The sequence below is a fragment of the Gopherus evgoodei genome, chromosome 5, assembly GCF_007399415.2.
Source record: "Gopherus evgoodei ecotype Sinaloan lineage chromosome 5, rGopEvg1_v1.p, whole genome shotgun sequence".
NCBI lineage: Eukaryota > Metazoa > Chordata > Testudines > Testudinidae > Gopherus > Gopherus evgoodei.
In genome coordinates this window covers 104388008-104406515 of record NC_044326.1, presented here as the reverse complement: position 1 = coordinate 104406515, position 18508 = coordinate 104388008, and the positions used below count along the sequence as shown (strand labels likewise).

Here is an 18508-nt window from a genome sequence, read left to right as displayed (position 1 = left end):
CAACACTCGGTGGGCCAGCAGGTCGCCCCCTGGAGTGGTGCCGGTATGGCGCCTGATATATACCCCTGCCGGCCCATCCGCTCCTCAGTTCCTTCTTACCACCCTTGTCGGTCGTTGGAACAGTGGAGCATGGCTTAGCGGTTCTCCACCTCCCTAGCGATTCACTCTCTTGTTTAGTATTGTGTATATAGTTCTTTTACTGTAGTTCTAGTTAGTATTTAAAGTTAGTTTTTATAGTTGTGTATATAGTTAAAGAGGATCTGGGGCTCGCCCCTTCTCCTCCCCCGGTACCGGGGCCCATGCCCGGTTCACCGGGTTTCAAGCCTTGTGTGGCCTGTCATCGGCCGATGCCCACAGGAGATCCGCACGACTCCTGTCTGAAGTGCCTAGGCGAATCCCACCTTGCGGACAAGTGCCGGATCTGCAAAGCGTTCAAGCCCCGGACAAAGAGAGAACAGGACATTCGCCTAAAACAGCTTTTGATGGAGACAGCTTTGACTCCTCCATCCTTGGCACCGACTCCGGCACCGGGACCAAGTGCCTCTTCCGCACCGAACCGCCCGGCATTGATAAAGGCTCCTCTTCCCCACTCTTCACCGGCCCAACACTCCAGCTGGCACCGTTCCCTCTCCCCAAGGAGCAAGAAGCACAAGGCTCCTGCGGCAACTACAGCTACGCTGCAGTCGGAGCGTATCTTCAAGACAGATCGCCCGGCACCGTCATCTGCGGCGGCACCGCTTGTCTCTGCACCGTCGATTCCAGCTTCACAGGAGCCGTTGTGTGTGGTGCTTACCAGCTCCCCAGCACGCGCTGTGGTTGAACTCGTCGCGCCCTCGACGCCGGAGACCTTCTCCACGGCACGCGACCTAATTGCTCTGACAGAGCCCGAATTGCTCCAACCCCTGGCACCGCCGATGCGGGTTATTCAGTTGCTGGGCAAGCCCACCATGGTGCGACCATGTTCACCGGGCACCACGGAACACCGTTGGTCCCGCTCCAGATCCCGAGATCACTCTCGGCCTCGACATCGCTCAAGATCCCGGCGCTGCTTGCAGTCCTGGTACCATTCTCCACGGAACCGGTCGTACTCGTGGCACCGCTCGAGATCCCGGTCGCCATCGTGGTACTCTCGGCACTGGTCCAGATCGCGGCACCGACGTACTTACCACAGCCGATCCCAGCATGATGATATAAAGCACCGGTTGACCTCCCGGCACCGCGCTGGTAGCAGGTCCCGGTCCTGCTCCAGATACCGCTACGGTTCCCGGTACCGCTCATCGGTACTGCGTAGAGATGAGCGCTATGGGGGCAGAGACCTGGCCCAATCAACATCAGCTCCTCCGTGGCCATCGCGTCACCTGTCCGCCTCCTCACACGCGGACAGCGCCTCCTACGGGGGTTCAGATGCGCAGGCCCACCCGGACCATGGACCACCTCAGTGGTCCTTTTGGACGCCTTGGGCCTATCACCAAGCCCAGGGCGAGCCAATGGGCCCAGCACGCTCCAGCCACTTGGAGCACTGTGCACCAGAGGCCACAGTCAGCCGGCCTCCCCCCGCTGGTACGGAGGAAGACTCTGCGCATCCCCTTGCGCAGCATGACGTTCCGGAAACAGAGGTCCCCTAGGATGAGGCTTCAGTCCAAGACCCACTCATCCCTGGATTATCATCCTCCTCTTCCCTGGATGAGGCGGTAGCGGGCACATCATCATCGGGGGCCCCCGCCAATTGATCTCCGAGCGCATCAGGACCTTCTGCGGCTTATTGCTCAGAATATAAATCTTCCTGTGGAGGAAGTTCCTGAGGTGGAGGACCCGACGGTTAGCATATTATCCACGGAACACCGACTAGGGTGGCCCTCCCCTTCATCAAATCGATCCAAGCCAAAGCAGACACCATCTGGCAGTCCCTGGCTTCCATCCCACCCACAGCCAGGGGAGTGGAACGAAAATACATGGTGCTGTCTAAGGGGTATGAGTACCTCTACGTGCACCCCGTCCCCTGCTCGTTGGTGGTACAGTCAGTCAACGAACGGGAGCGCCACGGCCAGCAAGCTCCCGCACCAAAATCTAGGGAGGCCAGGCGCATGGATTTGCTGGGCCGGAAAATCTACTCTGTGGGAGGCCTTCAGCTCCACGTGGCGAACCAACAGGCCCTCTTAAGCCGATACAGCTACAACACCTGGGAAGCTGTGGGCAAGTTTACCGAGTTGGTTCCCCAGGACTCCTGTCAGGAGTTTATAGCTCTCCTACAGGAGGGGAAGAGGGTCGCGAGTACCTCACTGCAAGCCTCCTTAGATGCCGCCGATTCGGCAGCCAGAACAGTCGCCTCTGGCATAGCTATGTGCCGCATATCTTGGTTACAAGTGTCTGGCCTACCGCCTGAGCTACAATATACCATCCAAGACTTGCCATTCGACGGGCAAGGTCTATTCTCACAAAAGACAGACCCCAGACTACAGAGTCTGAAGGACAACCGGGTTATCATGCGTTCGCTGGGAATGCATACACCCAAGACTCAGAGACAGTCCTTCCGCTCCCAACCTCAGTGCGCTTACCCCCTGCCTCGGCCAAGACAGGATCTTGCCCAGTGACGAGGCCGCGCTACCCGCAGACGTCAGTCTGGACCTCAAGGGGGCAACAATTCGGGTCCCACCAAACCACCGCCGGGACCCAAAGCAAACTTTTGAGGGTGCGCCTGAGAGCAGTGTACCAATTCCCTCCCTGGATCCTCTTCATTTTTACAACCGCCTCTCCTCGTTCCTCCCAGCATGGTCCCAGCTGACCTCAGATCGTTGGGTCCTACGCACGGTGGAGGTTGGATACCGTCTTCAGTTTATTTCTCCCCCCCCTTCCAACTCCCCTCCTCGTCCCTCTTCAGGGACCCCTCTCATGAGCAACTCATCATTCAGGAGGTTCGCAAGCTCCTCTTGATCGGAGCTATAGAGGAGGTGCCAGAGGAGTTAAGGGGCAAGGGGTTTTATTCCCGGTATTTCTTAATCCCCAAGTCCAAAAGGGGGCCTCCGGTCCATCCTGGACCTGTGAGGACTGAACAAATTCATCAAAAAGTTCAAGTTCCGCATGGTATCCTTAGGAACCATCATTCCTTCCCTGGATCCCGGAGATTGGTACGCCGCTCTCGACATGAAGGACGCATATTTCCACATTGCAATTTATCCCCCGCACAGGAGGTATCTGTGTTTTTGTGGTAAATCAGGGTCACTACAAGTTTACTGTCCTTCCCTTTGGTCTTTCCTCGGCCCCTCGCGTTTTCACGAAGTGTATGGCGGTAGTCGCTGCTTCCCTGCGCCGTCATCGAATACACGTCTTCCCTTACCTCGACGACTGGCTTATCCGAGGGACTTCGGAGGCGCAGGTGCTCGGCCATGTTGCCATCATCAGGGAGCTGTTTGTGCGTCTAGGCTTGATCATCAACTTGGACAAGTCCACCCTGGTGCCTACGCAGAGGATAGAATTTATCGAGGCAATGCTGGATTCCAACCTTGCAATAGCCAGTTTACCCCTGCACCGATTCCAAGCCATAGTCTCCCTTGTTGAAAGTCTGCAAAGCTTTCCAACCACTTCTGCTCGTACTTGCCTTGCTCTCCTGGAGCACATGGCTGCATGCACTTTCGTCACAAGGCATGCAAGACTGCGCATGCTCCCTCTGCAAACCTGGCTCGCGTCAGTCTATCGGCCAGGCAGGGATGCCATAGACACAATCCTGACAATTCCGCCGGATGTTCTAAGCTCTATCGACTGGTGGAAGACATCTTCCTGAGTGTGTGCGGGCCTGCAGTTTCATCCTCCCCAGCCCTCTGTGTCCCTAACAACGGACGTGTCCTTTGGGTGCCCACCTAGGGCTCCTGCACACCCAAGGCCTCTGGTCACCACGGGAACTGACGCACCACATCAATGTGCGAGAGCTGAGAGTGGTCCGGCTGGCATGCCAAGCGTTTCAGCGCCATCTACACGGCCGTTGTGTTGCGGTATTCACGGACAACACAACGGCCATGTATTACATCAACAAGCAGGGCGGGACCTGGTCCTCCCCTCTGTGTCAGGAAGCAATACGCCTGTGGGACTCCATACATCTAGTGGCCTCCTTTCTCCCGGGGGTACGGAACACCCTCCTGGATCACCTGAGCAGATCCTTCCTATCTCATGAATGGTCCATCCGTCTGGACGTTCTCCATTCGATTTTCCGGAGGTGGGGATTTCCCCACATAGACCTGTTTGCATCCAGAATGAATAGGAAATGCCAGGTGTTCTGCTCTCTACAGGGTCGCTCCCCGGGCTCCCTGTCGGACGTGTTCCTGATCCCGTGGACGGGCCGCCTCTGTTACGCCTTTCCACCCTTCCCTCTTGTCCACCGAGTCCTGCTCAAACTCCGAAGGGACAGAGCTCGCCTCATCCTGATCGCTCCGGCTTGGCCGAGGCAGCACTGTCCCTGGCAGACCCAATTCCCCTGCCGCTTTGGCCGGACCTGATCACACAAGACTTTGGCAGGATGCACCATCCGGACCTGCAGTCCCTTCATCTGACTGCATGGCTCCTGTCTGGTTAAACCAGTCGGAGTTGCGCTGTTCCACCGCAGTATAGCAGGTGTTGCTGGGTATCAGAAAGCCCTCCACGCGCTCGACATTCCTCGCAAAATGGAAGAGCTTCTGCCACTGGTGTAACCAGCACGGCCATTCTCTGCATTCTGCATTAGTCCCCACTATCCTGGACTACGTGTGGTCTCTCAAACAGCAGGGTTGGCGATCTCCTCTCTGCGAGTACATCTTGCGGCTATATCCACCTTCCATCCTGGCGAAGCTGGCAGTTCCGTTTTTCCCCACCCTATAGTTTCAAGATTCCTCAAGGGCTTGGAGCGACTATACCCACAGGTCAAACGGCCTACCCCTACCTGGGACCTGAACCTCATCTTAACCAGGCTCATGGGGCCCCCTTTCGAGCCTTTGGCCACATGCTCGCTGCTGTACCTGTCCTGGAAAGTAGCTTTGCTAGTTACTATCACCTCAGCTAGACGAGTCTCGGAGCTTCGTGCATTGACTGTAGATCCTCCATATGCTGTGTTCCATAAGGACAAGGTACAGCTGCGACCACACCCGGCATTCGTCCCTAAGGTCGTCTCCGCCTTTCATGTCAGTCAGGACATCTTCCTGCCAGTCTTTTGTCCAAAGCCGCATTCATCGCAACGAGAGCAACAGCTCCATACCTTGGATGTCTGCAGGGCTCTCGCCTTCTACATCGAGAGGACCAAGCCCTTCCGACGCTCACCTCAGCTATTTGTGGCGGTGGCGGAATGTATGAAGGGCATGGCAATCTCCTCCCAGCATATTGCATCTTGGGTTATATCGTGTATTCGGGCTTGCTATGACTGGGCTCATACTCAGTCGGGCCATCTCACTGCCCATTCTACCCGGGTTCAACCCTCATCTGCCACGTTCCTGGCCCATGTTCCCATACAGGACATCTGCCGTGCGGCCACCTGGTCTTCCATCCATACATTTGCATCACACTATGCATTGGTCCAACAGTCTAGAGACGATGCCGCCTTTGGCTCAGCAGTCTTGCGTTCCGCAACATCTCGCTCCGACCCCACCACCTAGGTAAGGCTTGGGAATCACCTAATTGGAATGGATATGAGCAAGCACTCGAAGAAGAAAAGACGGTTACTCACCTTTGTAACTATTGTTCTTCGAGATGTGTTGCTCATATCCATTCCACACCCGCCCTCCTTCCCCACTGTCGGAGTAGCCGGCAAGAAGGAACTGAGGAGAGGATGGGCCAGCAGGGGTATATATCAGGCGCCATACCAGCGCCACTCCAGGGGGCGACCTGCCGGCCCACCGAGCGTTGCTAGGGTAAAAAGTCTCCGACGAACATGCACGTGGTGCTTGCACACCTAATTGGAATGGATATGAGCAACACATCTCGAAGAACAACAGTTACAAAGGTGAGTAACCGTCTTTTTTCATCTCAAATCTCTTCTTTCTTGCTTGTGTCTGCCTTTCGCTCACTCTGTGTCTCTCTCTTATAATTGTCTGCCTTTGTGTTCTAGTATTGTTTGTTTCAGGGCCACAGAGAAATATTCCTGAAAAATACTAAACAGGGATCAAAGAGAAGAAAATAATAAAGTCTGTGTCCTCCATCTCATAAGTTTGCCGTAAGTGGCTGGGGGAATTAATCTTAGCTGACTTTGAAGATGACATAATCAGGATGTGTGTCTAGTGTATTATAACAGTATGAGATTACATAGCTTCATGGTTGCTACTCACTATTTAGAGGTCATAAATTAAAACTTGAGGCTAGGAAAAGTGTGGAACTTCTTTATTTTTATTCTGGTCATCCAATAACTTTCTGATTTTCTTAGTTGTTGGCATGTTCAATCTTTTCCGTCTCACTTTTTTCTTCTAGAGTAACTGTGGTCAAAAAATAAAAATCCGTCGTGTTCTCATGAACTGCCCTGAGATTGTGACAATTGGTTTAGTCTGGGATTCGGAACATTCTGACCTGACCGAAGATGTCATGCGGAATCTGGCAACACAACTTTATCTTCCTGGGGTATCTGAATTAAAACTAATCTATCTTGTGTTTTAAATTTCAGTCCCAACAGCTGATGCATCATGCTCATGCCTTTCCTCATATCTTTTTTTTTTTCTTAAAGTAAGTTTTTATATATACGTATATACTTGATCATAAGCCCGGTTCATTTATAAGCCAACCCCCCAAGATGGATAAGTAAAAAACGGAGAATTTTTATAACCTGTTCATAAGTCGACCCTATAATCCAGCGGTCAGCAAACTTTGGCTCCCAGGCCATCAAGATAAGCTGCTGGTGGGCTGAGATGGTTTGTTTACCTCAAGTGTCCGCAGGTGCGGAGGTAAATCTAAGTAAACAGTGTCCCAGCGTGCCAGCTACTTACCCTGACAGGCGGGGACAGCAACTGGTGGGGAAATTTTTTTGGGGGGAGAAGCTGGGAGTTGGAGGAGTAACCCTGTGACCACCCCTCACATGACCCCACCCCAGCCTGGGGACCCCCCCCCACTCTCCCCATCCCGTTCCTTCCCATCTTATCTGGGGAGGGTCGGGGAGGATGTATCTGACCTGGCTGGAGCTGCTCTGGCAGGCTGGGCAGCACAGACACAGCCTCCTTTGGTGGGCCAGACCAGGCAGTGCGGCCACAGCATGTTTCAGTGACTGCGGCTGGTCGGGCGGCACGGCCCCGGCGGGCTGCGGCTGGTCGGGCGGCATGGCCCCGGCGGGCTGCCAGCCCTGGAGCTGCAGCTGCTTCAGAGGCTGAGGGGAGAGCAGTGTGGAGAGACTCTGGCACTGTCTCTTCCCTTCTGTCTCTGCTGGCTGTGCTGCCTCTCCTTGCTCCCCCTGTTGGGGGGAGAGGCTGTGTCCCTCCTCTCCCTCGCTATACCTGTTCATAAGCCAACCCCCTTCTCTGGTGCTTCCCTTTTTTACTTAAAAAAATTCTGCTTATGAACGAGTATACACGGAAACTAACTTTGGAATTAAAATTAACAATTAAAAAATTGATCAGGGAGTATATTTTGTGTGAACTAAATCTTCACTACACATCTGTGAGGTAAAGTGGTGGTAACTCCATTTTACATTTGGGGAACTGAAGCATCGAGAGTAATGGCAAAATTGTCAAGTGCTTGCTAACTTGAGACTGCTAGGGCCTGATTTTCAGACTTCATGGCATTTTTCTAACGTTTTATATGTTCAAGACACAGGTCTAATTGACATTGAGTACCCAAAACATAAACACAGAGTGAGCGGCCACTTGTGAAAAACTTGGTTTCAGTGACTCCAAAGTATCAGTTCTCCAGGGTGACAGTCAACTTCCTTAACCATGAGGCCATCCTTTCTTTTCCTGCCGTCGTCACCTCATTCACTGTATACCTTCAAACTTCTGCAATAAATGAAGTAAAAGTCCTACAAACATAAGTGTCCTTCATCGCACAATGGATTAGTTCTCTGAGACATGCATGCAACCTTGACTTAATCTAACTTTACAACCTCAAATGTGCTTTTTCTTTAATCTATACATAATCATTTTTACAGCTGTTCTATAGGGTTACAGATGAACAGGCCAAAACTAGTGAACTTTTTCTTGTGGGGATGATTTGCTACACAAGTCGACATTACTGTGCCTTTGCCTTTCATACCAAGAGTTGCAAGTGGGTGCTGTTTGATGATGCGAATGTGAAAGAGGTAGGCTTTCCATTATTGATGCTAGATTTAATGACCTTTTATTTTTTTAATGGTACATTGTGCCCCAAATATTTTTTCTGCATTAGAACATAACTTATTTTTTTGACACCAGACTTAAAACACAAACAGATTTCCTCATTTTCATGAAAAGTAGTTTGACAAGTCAGTTTTAAGTATTTTTTTTAAAAAAAAAGCATAGCTTCACTGTTCTTAAATGTGCAGTAATTGGATAGTAGATGTTAGTGTGATTTTACTTAAAAATATAGGTTTAATAATGAATGATAAAATCTGTTGATGGCTGTATTTGTGGTGTGTTGATGTTTAGTTTGCTAACTTTATGTAAATGTTTGCTTTTCTGCTCTAACTTCTATAAATTTAAAATTAGTAGTAAAGCTGCAGTTGTGCTGTGTTTTTAGGATAAAAAAAATAAAAGTATGAAGATATACTTATCTCATAGAACTGGAGGGGACCCTGAAAGGTCATTGAGTTCAGTCCTCTGCCTTCACTAGCAAGACCAAGAACTGATTTTGCCCCAGATTCCTAAGTGGCCCACTCAAGGTTTGAATTCTCAAACCACTGAGCAATCAATCCCTCCTCCATGATCAGACATTCAATTTGGTTTATTAAGGTATGCTTATAAATGGATTTAAGTACTAGTTAATTTTATATTTGCAAAAATATGGGCATTTTCTTATTAGGTTGGAACAAAATGGAAAGATGTGGTCTCCAAGTGCATTCGATGTCACTTTCAGCCATTGCTGCTATTTTATACTAACCCCGATGGTACAGCTGTATCGACAGAAGATGCCCCAAAGCATATAATTCACTGGTCTCATCACAAAGCAGCTGCAGGAGATGACCTGGGTAATAAAGTTTTGACTAACACTATTTTTTATAGAATATGACCAATATCTGGAGGTAATTGATTAACTGTCCTGAGCTTAAGTGCCTTTATCAATAATTATCTAAATGTCCTGATAGCATTTGGTGTGTGTGTACTTTCAAAAATAATGTTTTGTTTCAAATGTTAGAATGTGGATTGAGAAAAAGTTAAAGGATTCCTAACTAGAAACATTCTTTAACTGTAAAAACACAAATGGCTAAAACACTAAAACTACACATTGGAAGCATATGGTAAATCTTACTTCTGTAAGTTGATACCGTCAACCTGTGGGACTCTTTGCCAGAGGATGTTGCGAAGGCAAAGACTATACTGGGGTTCAAAAGAGAACTGGGTACGTTCATGAAGGATATATCCATCAATGGCTGTTAGCTAGGACGGACAGGGATGGTGTCCCTAGCCTCTGTTTGCCAGAAGCTGGGAATGGGCGACAGGGGATGGATCACTTGATGATTACCTATTCTGTTCATTCCCTCTGAAGCACCTGGCATTGGCCACTGTCGGAAGACAGGGTACAGGCTAGATGGACCGTTGTTCTGACCCAGTATGACTGTTCTTTATGGCCTTATGTTGACCTAAGTGATCTCACTTAACCAAGAAAGAGAGAACTTTGATTTTTCTATTGTGTGGTGGTCTGTTTTGTTTGTGACTAAATAGTATTACTAATAGTATTTAATATGTAGTCATGGCATGTTTTGTCTGCATGAGAGTAGATAGATGATGGTATATATGTATTGTTTTTTTGGATACCCCAAAAATAGTGTAAACAGGAAAAAATGTTTTGAGGAAAAACTGAGCAAGTGATGACGGTTCAGAACCTTGAAGACTTGAGGTTGCAGGAAACCTATTATTTAGGGATTCATTATGGAAAGGCAGTGTAGTCTCCCTACCTGGTCAGAATCTAGCCCTTTGACTGTGCAGTGTTTGGCTATTTTCTAGTGGTCCTGTCTGTGTTATAAAATTTGAAAGTGATGATGAAAGGAAAATTGGATTTGGCCTGTTCCCATTCACTTCGTGAACTGTTGCCTGATGGTGATAGTCTCAAGGAAGAAAATCAGAAGTGAAGGCCATCACCATATTTATATTGACAAATTGTATAATATGTAACATTACAAAAATCTTCTTGTATGCCCCAAACTATTAAGTGAACTACTAAGTAAAACTTAAAGTAATCCAAAACTATACTTTCTAATTCTTGAAATTAAAAATAAATGTGGTGAAGATGTAAATGAGCAAGAATTTCATTTCTGAAGATTAATGATGTGTAATGTTACAGGATTTGAGAAATCATCCGTTCCAAAGTCAGATCACACAAAAGAGAATGGATTTGGAGAATGTGCTGGTCAGAAGAGCATTAAAAAATTTCAGACAGACAGTTCAGCATTCAGTAGAAGCCATATTCAAGCAAGTGGTGGTAGAGTGCCAGGTAATTAAATATGTAATTTCCTAACTCTCTTTTACAGCAATGTTATTTGGATATATTTTCTTTAGCTGCAAAGCTTATTCTGAAATAGTTCCATCATTGGTACTGAACTTTCAGTCCACCTACCATGAAGACTGATTACATGACATGTGAAAAACTAATTTGAACTTAGTCACTGTATGACTAAGTTCTCCACTGCCCTCCTGCCCCAATAAAAATCCACTATTGTAATATGTTGGATTGGACTCTGTAGTTATTGACTGTAATTCTTTGCTTTTAAATTGATCTTTCCTGTCCTATGTTTGGAAAGCATAAGTAGCAGTAGTCCACTTCCTTTTTATGGTGGGCTTCTACTATGTTTGTTAAAACATCAGTCCATTTTTATGTGTAAATTAGATTTTCAGGTTAAGACAAATTACAAAATTCTCGTATCAGGATATCACAACTGGGTGATGCCGATGCAGGAAGGACACAGCTTGCCCTCACTTCCATCTCCTCCCCCTCATTGGGTTGCCAATGTGGTTTACACCTTAAAGACCAGTAAGAGAGAAGGAATGAAGGACCTAGACAAGATAAACTGATTCTGCTTAATTAAGAGATTTCTTTTCTCTGTTAATTACCCCCTCCTGTCTCCCAATGTCTAAATCAGGGGCCAGCAACTTTTCAGAAGTGGTGTTCAGAGTCTTCATTTATTCACTCTAATTTAAGGTTTCACATGCCAGTAATACATTTTTAACATTTTTAGAAGGCCTCTTTCTATAAGTCTATAATATATAACTAAATTATTGTTGTATGTAAAGTAAATAAGGCTTTTAATGTTTAAGAAGCTTCATTTAAAATTTAATTAAAATGCAGAGCCCCCCTGGACTGGTGGCTAGGACCCGGGTAGTGAGAGTGCCACTGAAAATCAGCTCGCGTGCCGCCTTCGGCACCCGTGCCATAGGTTGCCTACGCCTGGTCTAGATGTTAGCTAAAATTATTTTCTTCTTACCACTTGGAGCCAGACTCGATGGCTAAAGTACTTTTTTCTTTCACTGTAAATTTTAAAAATGTTCAACTTGCTATTCACTCACTTGGGACTGATGGTGACCCAAAAATGAACACTGCTCACTGACTGGGAACATCAGTTTAAATAAAACAGATTTGATTCTTTACTTGAAACTCCACTATATTCTCAAAAACAAAGCCTTGCTTTTGATGAAGTAATTAATATTAACCCTCTGCTTTTTTTTAGTATGAGCCCTAAAGGTTAATTTTCATTCAGGTCAAATAGTTTTAGATCCAGAGGGAAAACATGTAGTATGTTCAACAGTTGCAATTAAACCTTGCTTACATGAAACACAATCAATGTACATATTTTGTCAAATTTATAAGTTTACATTTGTAAGGATCCTTTTAAGGTAAGTATTATATATTATTGTATTAATTAACCTTAATGGATTTTGCTATGTGCAGACTGTTGTGAATTTTTAAAATTTGAGGTAGATAGGTGATGGTGTAGCCTTCACTAGAATGTGAAGGTATAGTAAGTGTAATTGTACATGCTTTTTGCCAGGGCTATTTAGATAAGATGCAATAATGAATATTTTTGCAGTTAAATTAGGGCACAGTGAACAGAAGGACAAATTAAAGGACATCTCCAAAGAGTGTGCCCAGAAGGCAGTTGATATGAGAAACTTTTCATCCTACCTAAGAAAAGATGCAGATAGAGGACCAAGAAGAGACTCTGGGAGACACAGAGGTACAGTTTAAAAATTAAACTTTAGAAACAAATGGCTGAAATATCAGTTTGTCTAGATTAAAAATGTTATGTGCTAAATTTGCTACTTTAGATAAAGGAGAAAAATCAAGATTAAAGTCTCCACTTTTACAGATGTTTTTAAAATGTGCCATTTGACTTTTTTTTTTCTCCCTTTCCCCTTAAATTGTTACCGCATAGCAGGAATAAATAGCTGTCTTATGCACAACAATGTCAGACAGGGAAGATTTTTATTAAAAGAATGTACTTGAAAGGAGAACTTCAATGGAGCTTCTTTTTTTTCTTTTCTTTCTTTTTACAAGATCTAATAGGGGAAGACCGCTCTCATTTTAAGTCAGGATCACCCCCTGCTGGAAATGGATTTAGACACTACACTGATCAGCGGCTATATGGTAGCCAGGGAAGAGGACCCTACAAACATGAAAGAGTACCAAACCAAACCAGGCCTTCTGCACGTGTCTTAGGGTCAAATAAAAGAGAAGTTTTTCCTGCTGGGGAGAAAATGATAAGCAGGGTTAGGGCTGACAGTGCCACTGGCTATGATACAGACAGCAGCCAAGACTCTAGGGAAAAAGGAAGTATCAGCAGAAGCAGAAACAGAGGATGGAAACCTATGCGAGAGACACTAAATGTGGACAGCATTTTCATTGAGACTGAGAAGCAGCAGCATAGCCCACAGCATAAGACAAATCCAAGCAGTAAACCTAAACATGAAAAGGAGCGGAGCTTTAACAATTGGCCAAAAGAGAACCAAACCCAGAAAGGGTTAATGACTATTTATGAAGACGAAACAAAACAGGAGACAGGAAGTCGGAGTTCCTTGGATTCGGAAGGAAAAGGAAATACTGAGAAAATTCAAGGATTTACGGAGAGACAAGTCCATGCTGACAGTTGGCAAATGCAAAGGACTGAGTCTGGATATGAAAGTAGTGATCATATCAGCAATGAATCTGCCAATCTGGATTCGCCTATTGTTGAAGGAACTAGCCCATTGGACATCAAGGGTATTAAAGAAACTGTTTCCTGCAGGTAATGCTAACAAATACTCTAAATAAGAGTCTTAACGAAGTGTGAATTGTCTTAGTGCCATGTGGTGTTTTCTGGATTGTGGGTAAAGTTAACTGTCTGAAATATTCAATCTTTTATTATAGGCAACAGTTGTAGAAAACTAGGAAAGGTTGAAATTGAGTCCTAGAGAGTGGGAGGGGCTGTGTAGAAAACAAATGCAAAGTCAAACTGTGAGACTAATTATGAATTCTGTATAATCACCATGGCCCAACACTTTCACCATTTCAAAACTCTCATTAACTCTTATGAGACTTGTACACATAAGGGCTGCAGAATTGGTCCCTTAGTGAGTAGAATTTATGGGAAGGCTGATGGACAAATCTGTGAGAATGGTGTGACAGCAATGTTGTATGTAATCTAGAATGAAACATTTAGTAGGATTTTAGATGTACATCTTGCAGTTCAGCCGGTAAAGTGCGCCAAATAAATCTGTCTCAGAGCTTATGTAAATGCACACGTTGGTACAATTAACACCAGTTTAACAAATCCTAGGCATTATTAAACTTTTTTGCAAACTGTAATATACAGAAACAATGAACATAAGATGATATAAACCTTTAACAGCTTGTTTTCATGGCTCTCTAACACTGAAGACCTGAAGCAGTGTTTTCAACCTGCTAGGCCTCTAAATTTTCTCTTCCTTTGAACTATGTTTTTTTTAAAAAGCTAATATGTTACACAAAGCTCTGCCACTTAAAATGGTCCTTGCCTTCCTAGCCGATAAATATTTTTGGTAGTAGAAATACTGCAGATAAATAACTGAATTTCAATGACAAGCTGCTTATGCCATTTTTATATGTACTTTTCTAAGGCTGTGTCTACACTGCACACCTTTCAGTGGCACAGCTGTGCTGCTACAACGGTGCCGCTGTAAGGTACACTGACTGAATAGCCACTCTTCGTTGGCAGGAGAGAGCTCTCCTTCTGACAAAATAAAACAACCCCCAATGAGCGGCGGTAGCTTTGTCAGTGGGAAAGCATTTCCCGCTGACAGAGCACTGCCTACAGCGGCGATTTATTGGTAAAACATTTGTTGGTTGGAGGTGTCTCTTCACCCCTGACCGAGAACATTTACTGACAGAAGTGCAGTGAAGACAGAGCCTAAATCATTAATGGACTAGTGGAAAGCAGTTTCAGTGATTTCTTGATTAACACAACTCTGTCTGAGGGAACTTATTGAGACTGCTTTCAGGATGTAGGGGGAAAAACAACTTGAAAGATACAGTGTCTGTGTATTCCTGTAGGCTCTTAGGGTCCATCTACACAGCAGTTAAACAGCTGCAGTTGGCCCCCAGGTCAACTGACTCTGGCTTGCGAGGCTCAGTCTGTGGGACTGTAAAATTCCTGTGTAGACATTCAGGCCCGAGTTCTGACATCCTCCTCCCTCATGGGGTCCCAGAGATCAAGCTCCAGCCTGACCCCAATACCTACACAGCATTTTTTACCCTTGCAGCCCAAGCCCTGCAAGCCAAAGTCAGCTGGCTGAGGCCAGACACAGCTGTGCCATGGGTCTTTTATTTCAATGTTAGATGTACCCTTAATTTTTTTCTCACTTCCCTCAAATATTATTCCTTGTTTTCGTCTCCTGCTGAGTTACTACACATCTCTCCTATACTTTTAGTGATGTGTACCTCTTTTTCCCTACCTTCTCATGACAAGGAAGTTAGAGAGTAGTCATGGCTCCTGCCAAAGGTATTAGGAAGAGAGCTTAGGGAGTCAATCCTCTTGCTGTACCAAATCTGTTGAATTTTCCTTTCAAGCCTGCTGTTATAAGTTCCTAGCTGAATTTTGTGATAAAGACTTATTTTAAAAGCTTCACAACTAGGTACAAATGAATCGGCCTAAGTGACAATCACAACTCATTGAGGGAAGATCTCAGTTTTAATATTGATACAAACAAGATGTTAATGAGTAAATGCATGTGTAGATTAGGAAAATAGGTTGTGTTAAAATGTATTATGCCTAATGTAAATGGGTCTTATGCTTTTAAAAAATATTTTTAGCTGGTTGTGGTCAGCACAAGGCTCTGCTGTGTTTTAACCCCCACACATTTTAGGGTTTAAACTTGTAACACTTTGATGTATTTTCAGTTGTTTGCATCTAGTTGGATGTGATGGTAAATATCTGTCAAAATATAACTGTTTTGGATGAAAAATCCTAAAATCCATTTCTCCTGTGTTAAGAGTGACAAAAATTAAGCCATACTTATTTTAATGGCTTTTCTGGAATAGTTTTATATAAAAGTGACATGGAACCATCACTTGGGCCCATATTTCATTCAAGGAAAATAGTCGTGCAATATTTTCCCAGATTATGGTCCCATTAATTGTTCACTCCACACCATCAACCCCCACCTTCCCCAAAAGGTAACCAGATGGGTCTTATAGCATGACCTGAAAATTTCCATATTCTGAAATAAGGAAGGAAGCAAATTCCAAAGCCAAGTACCCTAGCTGAAAATCTCTGCCAGAAGTAGTTGTCTAAGGATGAGTTTAATCAAAGTTTTATGTGACAACTGTTATGGTAAATCTGTCCATTGTTTACCATAGCATAAGCACAGATCTAATAATGTATATCTGAAAAGTGCATAATAAAACAACCCATAGCCCAACATTCTTCTCTTCACTGAGATCTCTTCAAAACAGACTTTTTCTTTTAAAGATTTCCAATAGGTGATAATATTTAAACAAAAATTAAGCAAACTTTCAGTTTAATTGCTTTGAGATTTGATGTTATCTGGTCCACAGATTTTGTCTGATCCATTATTTTCCCTTATATTGGTTAAAAGACCTTTGGGGCAGAGCTGTTTTTTCCTTCTATATGTTGCACAGCGCTGAAAAGCTTTTTAGATGATCAGTCTGAGTAATTGATGATCGTGGTGGAGAGGGAGGAACAGTAACTCTTCTACTCTTTGTAGCTGAATGTTCATGTACTTCTACATCTTTGAAGCTGAATCAGTAGTATGTGTTGTTGTTGAATCTTTCAGGAAGCTCAAATCAAAATGAAGTACTATTTTTTTCTATTAAGTCTTATACAGGGGCAGGGGATGGGAATGTATTCCGGCTCTGACACACCACATTTTGATTGTCTGAAACAGGCAAATTGGTCAAGGCAAATTGGTCAAGTACAATCTAACTTTGACATGATAATATTTTTGTGCCTTGAAGCTATTAAACTAAATTTTTAGTGCATAAGGAAGCTTCTAACTGCGTGGTAAAATTCAACTTTGAAGAAAATGGCAACAACATAGAATTTTGTGCATCTGTGTGCTTGTGTGTGTATGTTTTGTATATAATATTAAAAAAAACTTTTCTGGAGAGGAGGAATTGAAAAGTTAAATATTTAAGAGCACATTTTTTGCATGTGCCCATTTGGAAATATTTGGAGTTGAAAGCTTGTCCTTTTAAAAAGTGTGCTTTTTCTCAGACTGGTAGATGAGGGGAACATTTTTAAAGGCAAAATGGGAGTTGGGCACCTAACTCCCATTTATGTTTTGGACTATATCATTTAAGGGGAAATTTTCAAAACTATATCCTGCCTTCTCCCTGGCCTTCATTAAGGACAAATTTTTAAGCAATGTTTGTTCCCAAATAATGTAAGTTGTTGGTGTCAATCACCTTTCACATCCAGCACATCATTTTTCAATCACTGATAACTTTGAGACCTAACTAATATATATAAATATTATGCTCACCTGTAGAATATACTGCTTAAATAGGAAGACTTGTAAATTTTGTAAGGAGAGGGAAGATTAGTCCTAAATTAGTGTTTGTAAAGCCAAATTAATATGTTGTACACACAAAGAATTAAATGTTTTATAGTATACTTACATATATGGGCAACTGTAATTGTGCACTAATTTAAATTTTAAACTACAAGGTCTGTTTTGTTTTACAGTGACCAGAATCTTTCGATCAAATATACTGAAAGTGTGTTGCAGTCTACCTCCCAGCAGAACAGAAACTATTTTGATGGTGAGAATTTTAACTTGCATATTTACTATAAAGTTTTCTAAAGAACCTCTGGATGTGCTGTTGTCCAATATTGCTGTTTTATCAATTACTAAATTTTAATACTGTGTGAAAAGTTGAAAGGTTCCGGATAGACTTTGCATAGTTACTGACAGTTCAGATTTTGCAGAGTTGACCAACCAATAAAAGTGAACTTCTCCTTCTCTTACTATGCAAACCGTTGCTGCTTAGTACTAGATTACCAAATCTTAGATTTGCATTTGCAAAATGGGCAAGTTCACATGTGAAGTTAATTTGTATTTAGGTGAATCTGAATGGAATCTATACAGTATTGGGAATGTGTCCCACTGGGCCACCATTTTCCCATGGAGAGATGCCTTGCTTCCATTCTGTACATATCCTGTGTATTTATAGCCTACCCTTGTCTTCCTGGTGGCAAGCTAGCTCTCTTTTTCTCCACAATGAATACCAATATTTTGATTCATTCTTCAAATACTGTTCACCATTACTCAGTGTTCTGACTCATCTTAATAATTTAAGTTCTTCACCTCACAACTTGGTAACCCTGGCTAAACTGATGCCGTTTTTGGTATTTTGGTAATCATGTTACATGTTCTAGGAACACGTATAATTTTTAATAAATTGTATGAGAGAGCTCCTTTGTTAGGCAGCCTCATTTGTTAAGAAAGCGTACCAAGTGATTTTAAAAACAACCAACCAACAGCTCAAGTATGTTGGAACAGTAGCTCTTGTCTTCTCCATACCGTGAGCCCTTGGTGCAACAGAGAAAAGCTTGGGAGACCCTATCATCCCAGTCTGGTCATGAGGCTCATCATGTACCCACGTATGAACATCTCCGTTAATTAACTGGTATTTGTTGAACCCTGGAATTATCACTTAAATCATCTTTCATTGTAAAGCTGAGTTGGCTGTTACATAATTCAGATTACAGTGCACTAGTGCAATTTTTTGGTTACCCATGTCTTTCAGCATGCTGGATTAGACTGCATTTGTTTCTACAGTTTACTTAGCTATCATACAGTGCTTTCCATTGGTAGATCTCCAAGCACTTTATAGATGGGGAAACTGAGGTATAGAGAGTGGAAGTGACTTGCAGAAGGTCACCCTGCAGACCAGTGGCAAAGCTGGAAATAGA

The 18508-nt window shown here is 44.2% G+C and overlaps 1 protein-coding gene across 1 annotated transcript in view; it reads left to right on the top strand.

The window, feature by feature from the left end:
* Positions 1-18508, top strand: part of USP53 (ubiquitin specific peptidase 53) — a 73368-nt gene that overhangs the window by 38803 nt on the left and 16057 nt on the right. Inside the window, exons 8-14 of the mRNA XM_030564295.1 lie at positions 6421-6567; positions 8081-8230; positions 8929-9094; positions 10408-10557; positions 12149-12295; positions 12616-13342; positions 17279-17355. Of these exons, the coding sequence (XP_030420155.1) occupies positions 6421-6567; positions 8081-8230; positions 8929-9094; positions 10408-10557; positions 12149-12295; positions 12616-13342; positions 17279-17355 (1564 nt within the window). The remainder of the gene's footprint in view (positions 1-6420; positions 6568-8080; positions 8231-8928; positions 9095-10407; positions 10558-12148; positions 12296-12615; positions 13343-17278; positions 17356-18508) is intronic.